The following is a 21,163-nucleotide window of genomic DNA, read 5'->3' as shown; positions in this document are numbered from 1 at the left end:
ATGGAGGCAAAATAGTTATTTTAAAATGAATCAAGCCACTGCCTTCTTAGTTCAGCATCAGAAAACCTAGAACTTGGACCTCCTGCTCATTTTTTACTCTTGGCAACTGAGGCTGCAGCAGATCAAGAAAAATGCATTTGGGAAAGAGCCCAAATAAAGTTCCTTGCAAAGAGTGGTGTCTGATTAAAGACAACACAAAGCAAAGCTACCTGTGGGTCACCTGACAGGAGGATGCCTCTGCTGTGAAGTCCAACCAAGTCCACTAGGACTTGTAGAGGCTTTTCCTATACATTATTTTTTTTTTAAGATTTTTATTATTTATTTGTTCATGAGAGACACACAGAGAGAGAGGCAGAGACACAGGCAGAAGGAGAAGCAGGCTCCATGCAGGGAGCCTGACATGGGACTCGATCCTGGGTCTCCAGGATCACACCCTGGGCCAAAGGCTGGCACTAAACCGCTGAGCCATCTGGGCTGCCTTATACATTATTTTAGTAAGCAGTAAAACCGCCAGGTGCTTGGGCGGCTCAGTGGTTAAGCGTCTGCCTTCAGCTCAGGGTGTGATTCTGGAATCCTGAAATCCTGGGATCGAGTCCCACACTGGGCTCCCTGCATGGAGCCTGCTTCTCCCTCTTCCTGTGTCTCTGCCTCTCTCTCTCTCTCTCTCTCTCTCTGCGTCTCTCATGAATAAATAAATAAAATCTTAAAAAAAAAAAAAAAAAAAAAAGAAGTACAAAAATCAACTCTAAAAAAAAAAAAAAATTAAATAAGACTCCCAGGTGCTTAAAACAACAAACCTTTGAGAAGATCCAAAGCTTGTACAAATCCTGTGACCTTTGAACTTCTGGGTCTTTCTCACCCAACTAGACATATCTTTTTTTCCCTAGTGTCTCCAAAATTCCACAACTACCACCAGCAGATATGTTCCCAGAAACTGTTTCACTTCTGCAGAATTCTCCTGGATGTCTTACACATCTCTACATTCTTATCCTTGACCAACTATGTTAAGAATGGGAAAAATGAATCAGATGCTCAATAACTCAAATACTCCTGGTACCCAAAAGGAAAACAAGTCTCACTCTTGCTTGGTCCTAGAGAAATTTGCCTGCCTTAATACCCTTAAGACCTTGATTTCTCTCATAACCCCTTTTTAGAATTACCTTTTTAAAATTTTTCTTGTATCCCACCACTCCAAAGCCCTCACCAGTTTCAGAAGAAACCTACCTTTTAGTTCACAACTTGAAACATACAAAAATGATCAAAATTAAGTCAAACACCAACATTAAAAGACTTATTAGTTTCGAGCAGCCCGGGTGGCTCAGCAGGTTAGTGCCGCCTTCCGCCCAGGGCGTGATCCTGGAGACCTGGGATTGAGTCCCGCATTAGGCTCCCTGCATGGAGCCTGCTTCTCCCTCTGCCTGTGTCTCTCATGAATAAATAAATAAAATCTTTAAAAAAAAAAAAGAAAGGTGGGGATCCCTGGGTGGCGCAGCGGTTTAGCGCCTGCCTTTGGCCCAGGGCGCGATCCTGGAGACCCGGGATCGAATCCCACATCGGGCTCCCGGTGCATGGAGCCTGCTTCTCCCTCTGCCTATGTCTCTGCCTCTCCTTCTCTCTCTGTGTGACTATCGTAAATAAATAAAAATTAAAAAAAAAAAAAAAAAAGAAAGGAAAGGAAGAAAGAAAGAAAGAAAAGACTTACTGCTCCTTAATCACAACCACTCAGGCCTTCAACAGATAGGTGTTCCATGTTACCACTAAAGTCCCCTCCCTCACCATAACCCTTAAAGGTCATCCATTCTTCCTTATCTTTCTGCTTAAAACTCATGGGGAAAAAAAAAAAAACCTCATGAGAACACCCCTTTACTGGCCATTGTCCCTTTCTGCTTTTTCCATGGACCCATGAACCCTCTACTACGTTCCCAATGATATTTTCCGAAGGGAAAGACCAACATTCTGAGGAAATCCAGATTTCTTCACAACTCAGCTCAACATGGCAGTTCTGGCCACCACTACAGCAGCAGGCTCCTGTCAAAGCACAAACTTGCCACCAAGTCTATTCCAACAGGGCAGGCCTCGGGGACCCAGAAGGAAACCCCTTAGCAGGAGAAAGGGCACTGAAAGCACCACAACAATTTAAGAGTTTTACTTACGCTTGATCATACAAGACAGACAGACAGTGATACCAAAAAGTGGGAAGCATTCAATTTAAATTTTATATATGGATACTACCACTTACAGTGTGGCACTTCTATTTATTTATTCACTCCTATTCTGCCTCAGCTGTTATAGAAGCTGAGGTGGCTTAGTACTCACTGCAATAAAAACAATTCCATCTAGTTTTTGAAGTAATCAGTATTGTAGGCTTTTTAAAAATCAAAGAAAATGAACCTCTTCCATGCAAAATTCCAAGAGTGATTTTGTCTCAAGAGAGAGAAGCAGGCTCCATGCAGGGAGCCCCACGTGGGACTCGATCCTGGGACTCCAGGATCATACCCTAGGCTGAAGGCGGATGCTTAACCGCTGAGCCACCTAGGCGTTCCTGATTTTGTCTTTTAAAAAAAGTTCAGGGGTGCCTTGGTGGCTCAGTCAGTTAAGCATTTGCCTTTGGCTCAGGTCATGATCCGGGGAGAGCCCCACATCACCCCAAGAAAAGCTCCCACTCGATGGGGAGTCTGCTTCTGCCTCTCCTTCTGCTCCTCCCCCTACCCAGTCTACTGGTGCTCTCTCTCAAATAAGTGGATAAAGTCTTAAAAAAAAAAAAAAAAAGTTCAAAATCAGACCAAGAGAGACAGATTATACAGTTAACTTGGGAAAGAATGAGTACATTTTCATTGGCATCATTTTGGGTTTCCTTTTGGAAGAATAGTAAGATGATAGTTACTTTAATAAAAGATTAGACAAAGGTGATTTAGTTAAGAAATGCTTCAGTGAATTTAAACTAGAGCTTTTGCTTCCCTTAAGGCCTACTCACCTAACCCTGAGTGAGACTATCAAAATAGGGAAGCAGCAGGTTTAAAATTACAATAGGTCACTAATTTTAGCCTTTTAATTGAGAAATGAGTACCTTAAAAACATTTTAAAATATTAAATTTAAAAACTATTTAAGGGCAGCGCCGGTGGCGCAGTGGTTTGGCACCGCCTGCAGCTCCGGGCGTGATCCTGGAGACCCGGGATCGAGTCCCACATCAGGCTCCCTGCATGGAGCCTGCTCCTCCCTCTGCCTGTGTCTCTGCCTCTCTCTAGCTGTGTCTCTATGAATAAATAAATAAAATCTTAAAAAAAAAAAAAAATAAAATAAAAATAAAAACTATTTAAATAAGCTTACAATCCAAAAGGCCCCTCAACAGTGGCAGGCAGGAGTATATTTTTAACTGCTCCAAAAAATAAATTCTATAAAGGAACACACTTCTCTAATTACTGTACCAATTAAATTTTATATTTAATACAAAATACAATATATAATATTACATAATTTTATAACAAATAAGTATAAATGAATTTAATAAAATATAATATGTAAAAATACAAGTAAGTACTTAAAAATAAAATACATAAATATACTTAAAATATTAATATGGAGGACAAAACATTATTGTTAGACAGTCATCTAATGGTCTCTGCTTCCTCTATTTTGCCTGAGAAACCCTGAAGTGATGTATAAAAACAAAAGGCACGGTCACAATTATTCCCAAAGAGAGAAAGCTTTCTGATCAGTTCAACACAACATGCCACAATGCTGTCTGAGACTCCATGCTTCTAAGTAGGTCATTCATGGGAAACATAATTCATCACTATAGAACAAATTATCTAGATTTATCCAGGCTAAAAATTTCTTTGTCTTTTCATCACATCTCTTGAACATCTAGTTCTAAATGACAGCAAATTCCTAATATTCATGAAGTGGCAATAACATTTTCTGGTTCCAATTACCATCCTACCAGCCATATTGGCTATTTTTCTTGACAACAAACACCCTGTGCTTCAAGTAGTAAAGGGATCTACTCATTTTTATCTGCTGCTTCTTATGAAGACTTGTTGGCTCTTACTAAATTATGTAATTATACAGGGATGAGGAGGATGACTGTGTTCATTTTTAACTGGGAAGCTTTAGCACCTGGGGCAACAGCTGAGTACTGTTCTAAAGGGAAATTTCAGTGACCATATGCAGACTATTTGGACTGCAGAAGAACAAATGTTATGGTCTATCCCTCTCCTTTGAACTAGATCAACAGTAGTGCCCAACTGGTGCCAGAGGAACAAAAAGACAGATCTTAATATATACATGAGAATGACAGAGAATAGACCTTATATGAACAGAAGAGACTAGACTATGCTTGAACACAGACTATCACACCTGACTACAGCCTATCACCCAAAGTACTAAACACAGTATAATTGAAACTGGAGCAGTTTAATCTTCAAATATCATTTAACAAAGACCAGAATGGAAAGCAATATGGCTTAAAGGGATTGTAGAAAGCTTTTTTCTTAACATAAATGCTAGCTTATTACTAAAGTTTCTTTGATTCTTATACCTATCTTATGCCTGAAGAGTCTTTTCCCCAATCCTACTAAAATGACCTCTAGTGTTTCAAGGAGAAGCTGACCTCTTTTGGCAAGGAATGTAGTAACTGTTGGCAGCCAAGACATGGAACAGACATGACACTGTCATTAAAAGTCACTGGTCTGTTTTACTGTCAGAACACAGGAATCTGGGATCCCTGGGTGGCGCAGTGGTTTAGCGCCTGCCTTTGGCCCAGGGCGCGATCCTGGAGACCCGGGATCGAATCCCACGTCGGGCTCCCGGTGCATGGAGCCTGCTTCTCCCTCTGCCTGTGTCTCTGCCTCTCTCTCTCTCTCTCTCTGTGACTATAATAAATAAATAAAAATTAAAAAAAAAAAAAAAAAAAGAACACAGGAATCTCCAAGGCAAAATAAAGCTAAGGACCTGGAGAAGGAGACTGGAGGAATGTTGCCTTCAAATGCTAATAACCACACAGCAGACTGGATTTAAGAAAGGACAATGGTCAAATGTTTATGACTAAGACATAAATGTTTATGTTTAGTTTGGAAAACAAAGAAAGGCTAAATAAATGGAACTTGAACTCATTCATTCTTTCAAAAACTACGGATGACCTGCCCCCTCCACCCCCAGTGGCTCAGTGGGTTAAACATCTCACTCTCAGGTCAAGATCTCAGTGGGTTTAGCATCACTCAGTGGGTTAAGCATCTCACTCTCAGGTCAAGATCTCAGGGTTTTGAGATCAAGCCCCAGGTCCAGCTCTGTGCTGAGCATGGCGACTGCTTGTGATTCTCTCTCTCCTTCTCCCTCTGCACCCCTCCCCCCAGCTAGCTTGCATACTCTCTCTCTAAAAAAACCAAAAACTACAGATGATCTTTGAACAATGCAGAGGATAGAGGCATCAACCTACTCCCCATACCCCCAGCAGTCCAAAATCCCCTGGTAACTTCTGACTCCCCAAAAACATTACTGCTAATAATTATTGTTGACCGGAAGCCTTACTAATAACATAAGCAGTCTATTAACACATATTTTGTATGTTATACATATATTCTACAATAAAGTAAGCTGAAGAAAAGACGTTATTAAGAAAAATCATAAGGAAAATACATTTACAGTACTGTACTGTAAAATATCCCCATATAAATGGACCCATATAGTTCAGACCCATGTTGCTCAAAGCTCAACTGTATTTGAGCACCTACTTTGTGCCAGGCCCACTCCAGGCACTGGGGATATAACAATGAACAAGATAAATCCTCTGCCCTCATGAAGCTTACTTTCTAGCCCAAAAAACAAGTGAACAAATACACATGGAAGAATTGCCTGAGTCAGGGCCTTCTTGTTGAGAAAGCAGTAGAGAACAGGTTAAGAGCGAAGCAGGGACCAGATTCTAATAGACGTCACAGGTCTGCATTAAAAAGTTTGGACTTTATCCTAAATGAAAAGAGAAATCATGAAAGAATTTCAAAAATGGGTAACAGGATCTGAGATATTTTTTAAAGATGACTCTACCTGCTACGTAGAGAATAGACAAAATTAGAAGCAGGAAGACCAGTTATAGAGAGATATTACAAAAGCCTAGGCCAGAGCCAATCGAAGCCTGAACTAGTTTGGCTTGAATGAGTTTCAGTGATAAACTAATCAGGGACGCCTGGGTGGCTGGGCGGTTGGGTGTCTGCCTTTGGCTCAGGGTGTGATCCTGGGGTCCCGGGATGGAGTCCCACATCGGGCTCCCAGCATGGAGCCTGCTTCTCCCTCTGTGTCTCTGCCTCTCTCTTTCTGTGTCTCTCATGAATAAATAAATAAAATATTTTTTTTAATGAAAAACTAAACAGACATATTGAGTAAGAATGACCAGATTCATTTAAAAAGAGGCTGGGCGGCCCCGGGTGGCTCAGCAGTTTAGCACTGCCTTCAGCCCAGGGTGTGATTCTGGAGACCAGGCTCCCTACATGGAGCCTGCTTCTTCTCCCTTTGCCTGAGCCTGTGCCTTTCTCTCTCTGTCTCTCATGAATAAACAAATAAAATCTTTAAAAAAGGGATCCCTGGGTGGCGCAGCGGTTTGGCGCCTGCCTTTGGCCCAGGGCGCGATCCTGGAGACCCGGGATCGAATCCCACGTCGGGCTCCCGGTGCATGGAGCCTGCTTCTCCCTCTGCCTGTGTCTCTGCCTGTCTCTCTCTCTCTCTGTGTGACTATCATAAATAAAAAAAAATAATAATAAAAAATAAATAAAAATCTTTAAAAAAAAATAAAAAGAGGTTAGCAGTTCCACTTTCTTAATGATTTTGACCAGTAAAGACAAACATATCTCAACTTAAAAACAAGACATCACTAGAACTAAATCTTGTGTACTATTAACGATGGCTACATGATTTAGATAAAAGGCCAGTAAGGTTCATGCTAATTTTATTGCAACAAGGACATTTGTTAAGCATAGTAATGCAAATCTACTTAAATATAAATTCTGGCCAAAGAATCTGACCATGAAAAACAATACCCTGAAGAACTAAGTTTTATGTGGCTGCATTCTTAATGATCTAAAAAAATTTGTTCCGTTTAAAGAATGGCAACTGACTTTTACGTGGCCTGAATGGTCCTCATCATGTTCAATATTATTAAGGAGCAGATGATACTTAAAACACTTTGGCTTTCTCTGCAAATAAATACTTTAAAATTTATAGACAATCTAACTTCTTCGATCTCAGAATTAAATAGACAATAAGCAATTGGTTAGCATTTAAGCCGGGATGGATCAGAATCCAGATTCTGGATGGGCCAAGAAAAGATCCATTCCACCTCCAGAGTACAGTATAGGTTCAGCCAACAGAATGTTGAAACCATTCACAACTATTTGGGAGCTTCAGTGAATGAAGCTGCTGCTCTGTGGTTCAGGGCCAGACACTAACAGCAGTAAAATGTACTGAAGTGATAGAGAAGGAACAGACTTTACAACAATACCAGAGATGAGGGCAGCCTGGGTGGCTTAGCGGTTTAGCACCACCTTCAGCCCAGGGCCTGATCCTGGGGACCTGGGATCGAGTCCCACATCGGGCTCCCTGCATGGGGCCTGCTTCTCCCTCTGCCTGTGTCTCTGCCTCTCTCTCTCTCTCTCTTTCTGTGTATATCATGAATAAATAAATAAAATCTTTTATAAAATATAATATACTAAATATAGGCTAAATGAAGTCTCATGAATAAATAAATAAAAATATTTTTTAAAAATACCAAAGATGATGCTTTTTTTTTTCCCATTCCCCGTAACCATCTTAAAATGACAACTAAATTACCACCACTTTTACCTAAAAAAGTGGTTTACCTAATAAATCCATGTGTTAGGCCAGTTTTTTTATTTTTTTATTTATTAAAATAGGTTTGGTCACATTTATGTTTACCCAGCATTTAAAGCGGTAAAGCTAGGGACGCCTGGGTGGGTCAGTTGATTAAGCTTCTGCCTTCCATCCCAGAGTCCTGGGACCAAAACCCACAAGGCTCTCTGCTCAGCAGGGAGCCTGCTTCTCTTCTTCTTCTGCCTGCTGTTCCCCCTACTTGTACGCACTCCCTGTCAAATAAATAAATAAAATCTTAAAAAAAAAAAAAAAAGTAAAATGGTACACTTAGGTTAACAGCTCTCAAATATTTACACTAAACCTCAAAAAATAATGCTACAAACATTTCCCCTCCAAAATACCTGCTTTTAATTTAACAAATTAAAATTACATATTTTGGGACGCCTGGGTGGCTCAGTGGTTGAGCACCTGCCTTCAGCTCAGGGCATGATCCCAGGGTCCTAGGATCCAGTACCACATCCGGCTACCCATAGGAAGCCTGCTTCTCCTTCTGCCTGTGTCACTATCCCTCTCCTTCTGTCTCTCATAAATAGATAAATAAAATCTTTAAAAAATAATAAAATAAAATTACATATTTCACATTAAGTATAATTCTAATATTTCTAAATGTGAAAAAAAAATGATATATATGGTAACTGGCCTAAAACTTTTGGTACAAACCTTTTCAAGAAAACTGTTTTCCTTAAAAATTAAGGCTTTTTCTTATGTCAGGTTCTCCCTGTGATCAAAAAACTCATACGTGCACACTTTTCTCATCTCTATTTGTTTTCATATCTGCAGAAAATGACTTTCAGTTTTTCTAACAAATTTTGGGTTCTTTTATGTACTTCTAAGTAACACTGTTAACAATTTAAATGCCCTAAGGCTGACAACGTATCTTACATATGTATAGCATTCCTATTTAGATGTTTTACAGACTAATTATATGTAATTGCTTCCTATATTCAAAACCAAAACACAGGAATTTTGCTTCTAGAAAATTACTATTACAATTACTGTACTATAAAACTATTTTATGACACAGTTAAGGATCAGCTTTTAATTTTTTATTTTTTTTAAAAGACTTTATTTATTATTTATTTATTTATTTATTTATTTATTTATTTATTTATTTATGAGAGACACAGAGAGGCAGAGACATAGGCAGAGGGAGAAGCAGGCTCCACGCAGGGAGCCCGACATGGGACTGGATCCCAGGACCCCAGGATCATGCCCTGGGCTGAAGGTGGCACTAAACCGCTGAGCCACCCGGGCTGCCCAGGATCAGCTTTTTAAATGGCTATCTACTCACTTTCTCTACATGATTCCAGATGCATAAGCTATGAATTATATGTTAAATAACACCTTCTTGAATTTTGTCAAGGGAATCCATGCAAAATACAGATTACGATATTGTTGTAAATAAAGCCTAAAATTCACAACTGCAAACAAAAGGTAAACTGTGTCAGGGCAGGCTTACTTCCAAATTCTGATGCTAAAGACTTCTCCAAAGAGCAGATGAACAGAGATTTCAATGAATATCAAAGAACACTACAGAAGAGGGTAAAAATGTGTTAGCTTTCCTCGTTGAGAGTGCATCACAGAGACCTGAAGGGGCTACTCTAGGATGAAATGGGGTTTGCAACAGAATGCTTCGAAACATCAATGGCAGAGCATTAACTAATGTACAAACAAACAATTCAGTCCTCCCAGCCCACTTTCTTATTTTAGTCCTACCAAATGAGTCATGTAACTAGTCAAATGATATCAAGAAGTCCCTGTGATAACAAGTCGGTGATCAGAAGGCATTTCTCCTTCATTATATCTTCCAAGGGTGAAATCTAAGAATTTCTAGGGGGTCTTAGATGCATGTGTCTGTTTGGATCTCCTGTGTGCCTGTTATTTATAAATTAATTACCAAGTAGCTATGGAATACATAATGTGGGGTGTGTGGGGGGGGATTAGGCCTTTTGGTTGACAATAATTCTTTGAACTAAAGGACCCTCCCCAGATGGTTATTCATTCATCGAGCACCTGTATTAACTTGTCTAACTTGAAGTTGAAAATAAATTTTTGAGGAAATACCGAGTCTACCAGCAGTTATTCCAATGCAAAGCTAAGTATCGCCAAAAAAAACCGCTCCATACCTTGAAATCAGTGTCTAGAGAGCACTGCGAGCACCAAAGGGGGAAGAGAAAAAAAAAAAAGAAAAGAAAAAAAGGGCAGCAGAACCCTGACCTTGCCGCAAGTCGAACAATTCTGCACCCCTCCCCCTAGCTTCCCCAGGAGCCGGTCCACGCCATCCCAATTGGTCAATCGGCCTGTTCCAAGCACCTGCCAGGCGGTGACAAGGGAATCTCCACGCAAGACAAGAGGGTCTGAAAAGGAAGCGGCCTCGGAAACGCTTTGAGGCCCAGAAAGGAAGGATTCCGGGCGGAAAAGGAAGAGAGGACCTTCGGAGGGCTGAGGCCGGCGGCCAGGGGCTCACGGGGACGACCGAGGGGCAGGGGCCGGGAGGGGCGGGGGGCCCAGGTGAGAGGGAGGCTGAGGCCCGCGGGCGGCTGGCGGGGGCGGAGAGGCGCGAGCAGGCCCGGGAAGCGCGGGCTGCGGCGGCCCCGGCGCGCGGACTCACGTTCTCCCACCAGCAGGATCCGCACGTCTTTCTTCATGTCTGCGGCTCGCAGGGGCCGGGCTGGGCCAGCACGCATGGAGCGGACACCTCTCGCCGGGAGCGCCCACCCCACGGCGCCGCTCTCCCGGCGCTGCAGGCACCGCCTGCTAGCCTCCCCCGCCGCCGCGCCGCGCCGCCCCTTCGGCTGCTTCCCCGCTCGGGAGCCGGGACAGCTCCAGCTCCGCCTCCTCCGGCTCCGCGGGCGGCGGCGGCGGCGGCGGCGGCGGCGGCGGGGCCGACGGGGCGCCGCGAGGGACAAGCGCGTGCGGAACGCGAACGCTCCCCGGGCTCGAGCGGCGCCCCCCGCGTCTGGCTAGCCGCAGCGCAGGGCCTGGACGCCTCGCCCGCGCTTCTCCGGGATGCGCCTGGGCAGGCTGCGACTTGGAGGGGCAGATCCGCTAGTCTGACCCCGTTCATTTTGCAGGATTGGGGCAGGCGAGGGTACTTATCCAAGGTCACAGAGCTAGAGGTTGGCGGTGACTCAGGACGGGAATATTCGTAGCGGACTATAATTTCCAGGAGCCAGTCTACCTGGTTTTCAGTAGCATCCATACCTTACTGGACATAGCCCTCGGAAAATGCTTGATTGTTGAAAGGGTCCCTGGCTGCCAGGATACAGCCTTTTCCACTACCCAGAGCCACCATCAGCTGCTTTTGGCCGGCGATGCTTACAAAAAGCAGTTCAAAATAATGACATTCAAAAACAAAAACAACAAAAAAAAAAAATCAAAATAATGACGTTCAATAAACTAATAATAATGACATTCTTTTTAACGTTGTCCTTGTAAACAGATTCATTTCTTTGTAGCCAACGAAATGACTTTGCTCTAAGCCAAACTTAGTTTCTAAGCCAAATTAAGTCACTTTCTGCGGTTTTCTTTGAGCTAGGTCTTCTGATACTTATCTTTAGTTAAGCTTGCCGAGCCTAGTGCTGGACACATGGGTGACACCCGATAGTGAACTATTAGTGATTTTCCTAATATTGCCTTATTTCCTCCTGGCCCTCTCTATCTGGAGGAATTTGTTGCTACATCCCGAATGCTAGAACAGTGCTTGGCACACAGTGGGAGAGAGAGAGAGTAGGTAAATAGACGGATATTTAGAATTAATGAGGAAATACAATCTACATAATGTGCGGGTTTTTTTCTATCTTAAATATTACTTAATAGAGGGCACCTGGGTGGCTCAGTGGTTGAGCGTCTGCCTTAGCCTCAGGGCATGATCCTGGACTCTAGTCCTGCATCATGCTCCCCGTAGGGAGCCTGTTTCTCCCTCTGCCTATGTCTCTGCCTGTCTCTGTGTCTCTCATGAATAAATAAATAAAATCTTTTTTAAAAATTACATAATACATTTTTAGAGGAAATGAAGTGGGCATAATACAACCCTCCTTTTTCCTAGGAGAAGCCCCGGGTGTTGGTGTACTAGTTAAGAGCTGCTGACAAATTGCATGGGATTGAATCCAGAGTCCATTACCTAATTAAGTATGTAACCCTAGTAAGTTATTTTATATATATATTTTTAAGATTTTATTTATTTATTCATGAGGGATACAGAGAGAGAGGCAGGCTCCCTGTTGGGAGCCTCATGCAAGATTTGATGCCGGATCCAAGGATCACCACCTGAGCCAAAGGCAGGCCCTTGGCCACTGAGCCACCCAGGTGTCCCAAGTAAGTTCTTTTACTTCTCCAACCTGTCCATTCAGTAACAGAGCAATAGTGATAATAACACTTACCTCTTCAGGTAGTTTCGAAGAATAAGTAAGATAATACAGGTTAAACATTTGGTATAGTGCCAGACTCGTGGTACTTGCTCTATTGATTTCAGCTATCATCTTTGCCTCTTAGTATAAAGATGTCCGTAGGGGCAGCCTGGGTGGCTCAGTGGTTTAGCGCCGCCTTCAGCCCAGGGCCTGATCCTGGAGACCTGGACATCCCACATCGGGCTCCCTGCATGGAGCCTGCTTCTCCCTCTGCCTGTGTCTCTGTCTCTGTCTCTCTCTCTGTGTGTGTCTCTCATGAATAAAAAAATAAAATATTTTTTAAAAATAAAAAAATAAAATAAAGATGTCCCTAAAGAGCATAAGAGAGGAAGCGCTTCCAAAAAACACTATTATATAAGGAGGGAGAGAGGTGAGAGACACTCCCTGCTTGCTGAAACGTAATGAAGTCATATTCCAGGATGGATGCAAATAAGATGGATGGAAATGTGAAATTCAGGAGTCTTGCTAGCCAGATCTTTCAGGGAAAAGAATTCTTCTGAATTTTAGGATTACACAATGGTTGAGTTGAAAAGACCCTGCAGAGCCCCTATTTCAATCTCATTACTCTATAGGTAAAAGCAAGACCCAGAGAGGTACCATGACTTGCCGAAGGCAATATAGCTGAGACCGAGCCTGGCTCTGCCATCCTTAGTATGTGACTCTGGGCAAGTCACATCACCTGTTGCCTCAGTTTCCTCTCTACCAGATGAAGACTATCATCTCTTCCCACTCCTCTACCTCATGGAATTGTTTGGAGGATCCCATGAAATAATATATGTGAAAAAAACTCTTCTTAAAAAAAACATAAATTACACAAATATTAAACAAAGAACAAAGGCCCTTTATGAGGGAGGGGGCAAATTCTTTAGGGCACTGCCTGTTCTAAGCAACCCTTTGTGAAGAATCTTGACTCCAGGAGCACTGCAACAGCACTGTCAGCCAATGACAGTGTTAATTCTGAGGGACTTCTCCAGGAGCATGAGAAGAGAGAAGATCTTCATAGTGTTGTACATGTGTGCTCGGCAACAGCTTTGGCATTTCTATTAATTTAAACATCTGGAAGGCAGGGGACTCAGAAGAGTTTATTTGGTAGGGGAATATCACAGAGTTAATACTGGGAACTCCTTTGTAAATAAAACCTACTTAAAAATCCAAACTCAAGGCTGCAGTAAGGGACAGCCAGCAACCACTTTCGACAGGCAACAACTAATGGAGACCAGCAGTTGTTAAAGTGTGGGAGAGAGTGTCTGGGCCTCCTGGACAATGTAAGTTTCTTCTTACAGCCCCTCTCCATCTCCTTGGTCAGCTATACTTTTAGAGCTTCGGACCCCCGCACTCCCATGATATGCCCTTCTCATGATCTTAACAGGCACCCATCAAGGGTCACTCTGAAGTTCTAGAGACAGCAGAGTTCAGGGGTTAAGAGCAGGGATTCTGGAGTCTGCCTGCCTAGATCTGAACCTCAGCTTTGCCAGTTACTAGCTGTGCACCATCAAGGAAATTGTTTAACTTCTCTGTGTCCCTTCTGCTAAATGGTAAGTACACCTCATGGAATTGTAATTAATTGTAATTAAGTGAGTTGATAGACCAGGAAAACACTTAGAATAGTGCATGGTACGTGGTCAGTGATTTACTAATGTTAAATAAATAAAGTAAATTGTGAAGAAAGTGACTTCTGTACACCTCTCTGTGCCTAAGCATAGAGCCACATGATGACACACTGCAGCAAAAATAAGCCAGGGAATGGAGTTGTTGGCAATAGAGTTTACTATTGAGATATTACAGATTGATTACTGCATATTAAGTATATTGGATAAAGCCAAGAGGACAGATTGGAATCTAGAAGGCACTGATGGAATATTCCTCCAAAACATTGCTAAGAAGAAGCTCTACCATCACAAGACAAACTTCTTGCCACTTCAACTCTGCAGGAGACATGGGGAGGTCTAAACAAAGTACTTCTGCCAGGAGATAACAGGATCCATCTTTTATGTCTGTCAAAAGAGGAGCTTGCCACACAGCCTCTCTTTGCATCCCAGGATAGTGGAACACCCAGGGCCAGTGGGTAGAAGATGACTGACATTGGGTGGAACAAGAGGTTGGCCTCTGATTGGTGAGTTAGACACAGTCCTGGGCAAGAGGCCAAGTAAGACTCGGGCTGGCATTGGTCCTGCTCCTCAGATCCTTCTATCTTTGGTCTTTCTTTTTCTTTCTTTCTCTCTTTCTCTCTTTTTTATTTTTTATTTATTTATTTTTTTATTATTTATGATAGTCACAGAGAGAGAGAGAGAGAGAGAGAGGCAGAGACACAGGCAGAGGGAGAAGCAGGCTCCATGCACCAGGAGCCCGATGTGGGATTCGATCCAGGGTCTCCAGGATCGCGCCCTGGGCCAAAGGCAGGCGCCAAACCGCTGCGCCACCCAGGGATCCCTCTTTCTTTCTTTCTTTCTTTCTTTCTTTCTTTCTTTCTTTCTTTCTTTCTTTCTTTCTTCTTTCTTTTTTTGTAAGATTGTATTTATTTATTCATGAGAGACACACACACACAGAGAGAGAGAGAGAGGCAGAGACACCAGCAGAGGGAGAAGCAGGCTCCCCATGGGGAGCCCGATGCGGGGACTGGACTCCGGGATCATTACTGGAGCAGAAGGCAGACACTCAACCACTGAGCCACCCAGGCGCCCTCATCTTTGGTCTTCAAGTTAAACCCGAAGTATCATTCATCATCCACTCATTCTTCATTTTTGTCTCCCATTCCTTCCTGGAAGACGTCTTCCTTTTCCTGTCAAGCTTGCTTTGGTGGAGCAGAAAAGTCCAATGCTTTGATACAGAGTGAATATTTTATCTTGCCTTTTAATGCACTTGTTCTTGGTTTACTGTTCAAATACCCATGTCTTCTAAATAGTCACATGGATGGGTCTCTAGAGACACGGATTCTGTTTGCGTGATTAGGCTGGAAGGCATGTTAATCAGCACAATTACTTATTAAAAGGCATTTGAGGGATCCCTGGGTGGCGCAGCGGTTTGGCGCCTGCCTTTGGCCCAGGGCGTGATCCTGGAGACGCGGGATCGAATCCCAAGTCGGGCTCCCGGTGTATGGACCTGCTTCTCCCTCTGCCTATGTCTCTGCCTCTCTGTGTGTGTGTGTCTGACTATCATAAATAAATAAATAAATAAATAAATAAATAAATAAATAAATAAATAAATAAAAGGCATTTGATAACTAACCATGTTGAAAGGAAATTTTTCCGCATCGGATCCTCATCGGATCCATTTACAGAGTTGTGGAATCACTATGTTGTACTCCTGAAACTTTTGTAACATTGTATCTCAACTATACTCAAAAAAGAAAGAAAGAAAGAAAGAAAGAAAGAAAGAAAGAAAGAAAGAAAGAAAGAAAATGCACTCAGCAGGGTACAAATGCTTTATTTTATGGATTCTCTTTAGTTTTTGAAAAAAGCACGGGCATTTTAGGTATTGAAGTACTGGATACTTTTCATAACACTCAACAAGACAGTAAAGGATGATTTTTGTCCAAAAAAGAAAAAACAAAACAACAACAAAAAAAAAACAAAAAAAGAAAAACCCTCACATATTGATGAGGTTGCATCCAGTTTTCTTTTTAATTTTCTTAAGCTCCTTTCAAGTATAGATTGTAAAACAAGAACCCTCAATTAAGAGATGCTTGACATTGAAAAGCCTCTCAGATCTATCCTCCCCACAAGTGGTCTGAATTCCCGTAGGGAATGGGTAAGACCATGGATGCTGGAGCCTACAGTTTATCTCCAACACTCTGCTACCTGTACAACATTGGGCAAGTTACAGAACCTCTCTGAAAACATAAACCTCATCTGCAAAATGGAGCTATCTCATAGGACCCTTTTGAAAATTAAATAAAATCAAGATAAAACATTTATCACATTGCTTAATGTATGATCAGTATACATTTTGTCACCATTTGCTGCATTTTTTTTATTTGGAATTCTTTTGCTGACATACATTATCTTTCCAAGGGCAAATTGATTAGCCTCCCCACTCAAATTGTAAACTCTGAAAGGCAAAAATGCATTTAATATAACTTTTAATCACTGTAAAGACATTAAACTTTTGCTGACTTATTATAGATATCAACCACTTATTCTCAGAAATTTTTAGGCTAATTTTAGGCTATTTCTGCAAAACAAAAAATTCCACAGAACAGTAAATTTAGAATTTCTGTTTATTTCTGCAAAGAGGTCACTACAATTAAATATAGTCCAAGAAAATAATTCAAAGAAGAAAAATATATATACATATACATATTCTATTTAGAGGAACATTACACAACAGTTAAAAATGGAAAAGCATACAATTATAAGGGAATAAATTAGTATGACATAAAATTATTAGAACTTTTGCAGTCTTTTTTTTTTACTGGAAAGAAGTTCATCATCTTTAGATTCCAGGAATTAACAGGGATGGGTGCAGACTACACCAGGCCCAGGGTTTTGTGGCTCCTGGGAGCAGACCCAGCTACAGCAAACACACAGGAAAACAGTGGGAAGGGAGGGGTCAGTTAGATTTGGTCTTCAACTTGGGGTGGGTGTGGTGGTGGAATAGTGATTATCCTTGGGGCTTGGCAATGAGAAATGGCAGGAAGAAAGCTGTTTTGGGGGGCCTGAGCAGGCCTAGAGGGGTAGCCCCCTACCCCTGGGGCTCAGAGTTGAGGGGGAAGGGAAATGAGGCCCCTTTCCTCAGTGCTGAGGACAAGGCACTTGGCTCGGTCTCCTTCTGCCCACCACCCGTCCCAATCCATGGAAAAGATGGAGTCCTTGTCCCATCTCCTTCTAAGGGCCCAGAGGCTGTTCTCTGTTGAGCCGCTGGAAGAAGCTTTTGCCGAACTCATACGTGCTGATCATGATGGCACAGGAAGGGGCGGCCTTGATGATCCTTGGGAGAAAGCCTGCAAAGAGCCCCCTGTTGCCTGACTCAGCCCTGATCCTCTGCAGCAGCAGCCAGGTGGAGTCGGCTCGTGGGGGCGTCCCTCTCACAGCCTCCACCGCTCCCAGCGCGACCTGGCGTTGAGTCTTCACCACGTCGAAGGGTAGAGTCAGGATGGTCGCCACCGTCCCTGAGATGCCGCCAGCCACAAAGCTCATGCCCATGGATGTCTGGTCTTTTGTCTTTTGGCCTGAGCCCACTCAACCAGCTCTTCACCAGCTCATAGTTGAACCAGTACAGGGCTGAAAAGGGCACATCCCAAAGGGCAGTGGGGCCCCAGCCCAGCCATAGCCAGCGCCAGCCACCCTGAGCCACAGCTGCTCGGACACAGGTGCCCAGCCCAGCTCCCGGTAGGACACATGCTGGGCCTGCAGCTTTGTCCTCACCAGCTCCAAGGGGCCGATCACAGTCACGGTGCCCAAGCGGGCTAGGGCACCAGCCACCATGGGTGCGTAGAGGTCAGAAGTCAGGGCTCGACCACAAAGGAAGGTCTTGAGTTAGTCATATGCGGTGAAGTAGATAGCAGTGGCCGGCACAGTCATCACCAAGGTGGCTGGGAGGCCACTCCACAGGGTCCTGGTCCCTCGTGCCTCACGATCTTCACAAAAGCGTCCATGGTGCCCGTGAAGCAGGTAGAGTCCTGAAACCAGGTGGCACAGCAGACACCATTTGGACACAAGTACAGGGGTTCCAGAACACCATTGCAGTATAGCAGGCACTTCCCTGTGGATCCGAGAGAGGAGGGCAATTTGGCGTAGGGGAGGCTCCAGAGTCTGGAGGGAGGCATCAGCTCACTGGCCGTCCAGGGGCACTGAGACTGCAGGTGTACTTTCACCACGTCCAGGGGTGTCATGAAGAGGGAGGTGACCACAGCCCCAGTTCCTGAGGCCACCGTGTGTTGGAGGGGGCTAATAGCCCCAGGGTCCTGGTCAGGCATCTTGCAGCTTCAATTCTGGCTCTAGGCCGGTGCTCGCGCTGCACGGTGCCCGGGGCCCAGCAGGCCCATGGCCGTTCCGCGGCTGCTGTACAGTCCACGCGCGCTCGCCCAGCACCAAGGCCGCCTCTGCCAACTTTTGCAGTCATTATGGGGCACCTGACAGGCTCAGTCAGTAGAACACATGACTCTTGATCTCAGGGTCATGAGTTCAAGCCCCACATTGGGTGTAGAGATTACTTTAAAAATAAATAAATAAATTGGAGAATCTTTGCAGTCATTAAAACTAACGACTATTAAAGATATGGAGGGGCACCTGGGTGGCTTAGTCAGTTAAGCATCTGCCTTCAGCTTGGATCATGATCTCAGGATCCAATTATAGAGCCCCATGTGTGGGGCTCAGCTCAGTGGAGAGTCTGTCTCTGTCCCTCTCCCTCAGCCCTTCCCACCACTCTCTCTCTCTCTCTCTCTCTCTCTCTCTCTCAAATAAATAAAATATTAATAAAAGATATGGAAAAGTATTTACAAAATAAGTGAAAAAATAGAAATATAAAACCACATAATTACAGCTATATAAAAATCAAGTATGATATACATTTATGCAACATTTACCCTCTATACTTTTGTAGCTTTGAACCTTTACCAAGTATGCACATGTGTTCATCAGGTAACTAAAAACTAACGGATGTACATAAATATTAGATGAGAGTACAAAGAAAGGAAAAACGTATTAAAGATTGTGAATTTTTAGTACAACTGTCTTTTGTAACATGTCAAGTTAATTTAATCTTTTAAATAAAATTAATAGAACTATTTAGAAGAGGGGTGCCTGGGTGGCTCATTTGGTTAAACTTTCAGCTCAGGTAGTGATCTCAAGGTCTTGGGATCAAGCCCTGCATCAGGTTCCCTGCTCAGCAGGGAGTTTGTTTCTCCCTCTGCCCCTCCCCCTGCGTATGCTTGTTCACTCTCTTGCTTTCTCAAATAAATAAAATCTTTAAAAAATATATTTAGAAGAATAGTATCTCAATGCTTTGAGATACTAATGTAGGATATCATTTTTATTAAGTCATTTAACAAGTATTTATTGTCTCCACCATGTGTGAGGCTCTGTGCTAGGTGCTAGGGGCACAGAAATGAACAACACAGATTTGTTATGGGAAGCAAGCTGTGGACAAAACAATTCATCTTTCTTCTCACCAGAATCCTCCCAGTTATTCTCCATGTACCCAAACCTTTCAAAAACCTTCCATAAAAGGTGGCACCTCATAATCTAAATATTTACCTTCCCTAGCCCAAACCAGCAAGACCCATGTGGCTGTGTCCCATTCCTCTGGTAGTCCCCTCTTCCTACTGGGCTGTGTTAACAGATGACCCCCAGGCAATGCCATGCCTTAACCCAGCAAAAATGCCAATATCTCCAGAGAACTCTTAGGAAAAATGCCATGGTTTTAGCCTGAGTGGCCTTCCTGAATGTTCCTAGTATTAGTACATCTGCTTTGATCCCATTTAAACACATTGTGCACCATTTTCAACGGAGACTTCCCTCTAGACAAGGGGGAGGATATTACAGGCAAAGTAGACTGGATACACAAAAGTACATGATGTGACACAAAGCAAGGTGGCTAGGGTGGAGCGTATGTGTGGGAGGATGACAGGAAATGGGGCTAGAGATAGGGAAGATAGAGGTAGCAAGTGGAACCTTCTGCTGGAGGCACTGAGGAACATTGAGGAGTTCTAAGTGAAAGAGTGATACCTGATTTGTGTTCAGGGAAGCTCACATTAACAGAATGAGAACAGATGGGAAGGGGGAAAACTGGATGGCTCAGTCGGTTAAGAATCTGCCTTCCACTCAGGTCATGATCCTGGGGCTCTGGAATGGAGTCTCCCATCCAGCTCCCTGCCCAGTGGGGAGTCTGCTTCTCCCTTGACCCCTCCCCCTCTGCTCATGTGCACTGTCTCATGCTCAGTCACTCTCTCTCAAATAAATAAAATTTTTTTTAATCTTAAAAAAAAATAGAAGACGTACTAATACTAGGAGCAATCGGTAACAGATGGAAGGGGGTTCTGACTAGAGACAGAGGGGCTTAAGTCAAAATAATCCAGTAGAGAAGTGATTAGAGTCTAAACCAGAGCAGGTGCAGAGGGAAGCCGTAGTTGGGATGATTTGAGAAGGCAGAAATGCAGCGTCACAACTTGGTAACTGTGCAGAAAGTGGTGAAAAAAAGATTGTATGTGACTCCAAGTCACTGTATGTGACACTCCTGAGCAAAGGTGTAAGACTTTCTTCCCAGGGCATATTAATTTTGAAAAATAAAGGTGAAAAGACTTCACTGAGCCAAGAAGGAAGACACAGTCTTCCATACTGCAGCAGGCCAATCTCTTGGCCAAATTAGATTTTGGCCAAATCTTAGGCCAAATTATCCTAAGTGGAAGTGATGGAACAAGATAATTGTAGATGGTGTGGGGACATTGGACATAGTGACCCCTGTGGCCAGAAGGTTCTTTCCTTTTCTATTATGTTTCATCCTAATTAAGTCAAGGTGAAAGCCTCAGTAAATCTATAACACCTGATAATCTCCTTTTGAGAGAGAGAGAACTCAAGCGAGCGAGCTCCAGAGCAAGCCTTGGGTTCAGAGCCTTATAGGATAGAGCCAAGCTAGTCACATTGTTTGTGTTTTCCGTGAAACATATTTAGGGTTTTCCTCGTTATTTTTTTTTTTTAATTTTTTTTTTATTATTTATGATAGTCATACAGAGAGAGAGAGAGAGGCAGAGACACAGGCAGAGGGAGAAGCAGGCTCCATGCACCGGGAGCCTGACGTGGGATTCGATCCCGGGTCTCCAGGATCGCGCCCTGGGCCAAAGGCAGGCGCCAAACCGCTGCGCCACCCAGGGATCCCATTCCTCGTTATTTAAAACACATGATTCTGATTTCCATTTACATAGTTTTACTTTTTTAAGTGTTAT

At 43.3% G+C, this 21,163-nt stretch overlaps 1 protein-coding gene and 1 pseudogene across 8 annotated transcripts in view; both read right to left on the bottom strand.

The window, feature by feature from the left end:
* Positions 1-10,721, bottom strand: part of RHOT1 (ras homolog family member T1) — a 65,212-nt gene extending 54,491 nt beyond the window's left edge. For 7 of the 8 annotated variants that reach the window (XM_041725003.1, XM_041724999.1, XM_041724996.1 and 4 more), the window contains exon 1: positions 10,488-10,721. In XM_041725003.1, coding sequence (XP_041580937.1) covers positions 10,488-10,563 — 76 coding nt within the window. In that variant the 5' untranslated portion in view covers positions 10,564-10,721. The remainder of the gene's footprint in view (positions 1-10,487) is intronic. The other variant, XM_041724997.1, reaches the window with a different exon arrangement.
* Positions 10,722-16,701: 5,980 nt separating this feature from the next.
* On the bottom strand, positions 16,702-20,098 carry LOC121474229 (annotated as a pseudogene).
* Positions 20,099-21,163: the final 1,065 nt, after the last annotated feature.

The sequence above is a fragment of the Vulpes lagopus genome, chromosome 12 (assembly GCF_018345385.1).
Source record: "Vulpes lagopus strain Blue_001 chromosome 12, ASM1834538v1, whole genome shotgun sequence".
Taxonomy (NCBI): Eukaryota; Metazoa; Chordata; class Mammalia; order Carnivora; family Canidae; genus Vulpes; species Vulpes lagopus.
Note: the sequence above shows the minus strand (reverse complement) of the source record. Positions and strands in the feature narration are given on the sequence as shown.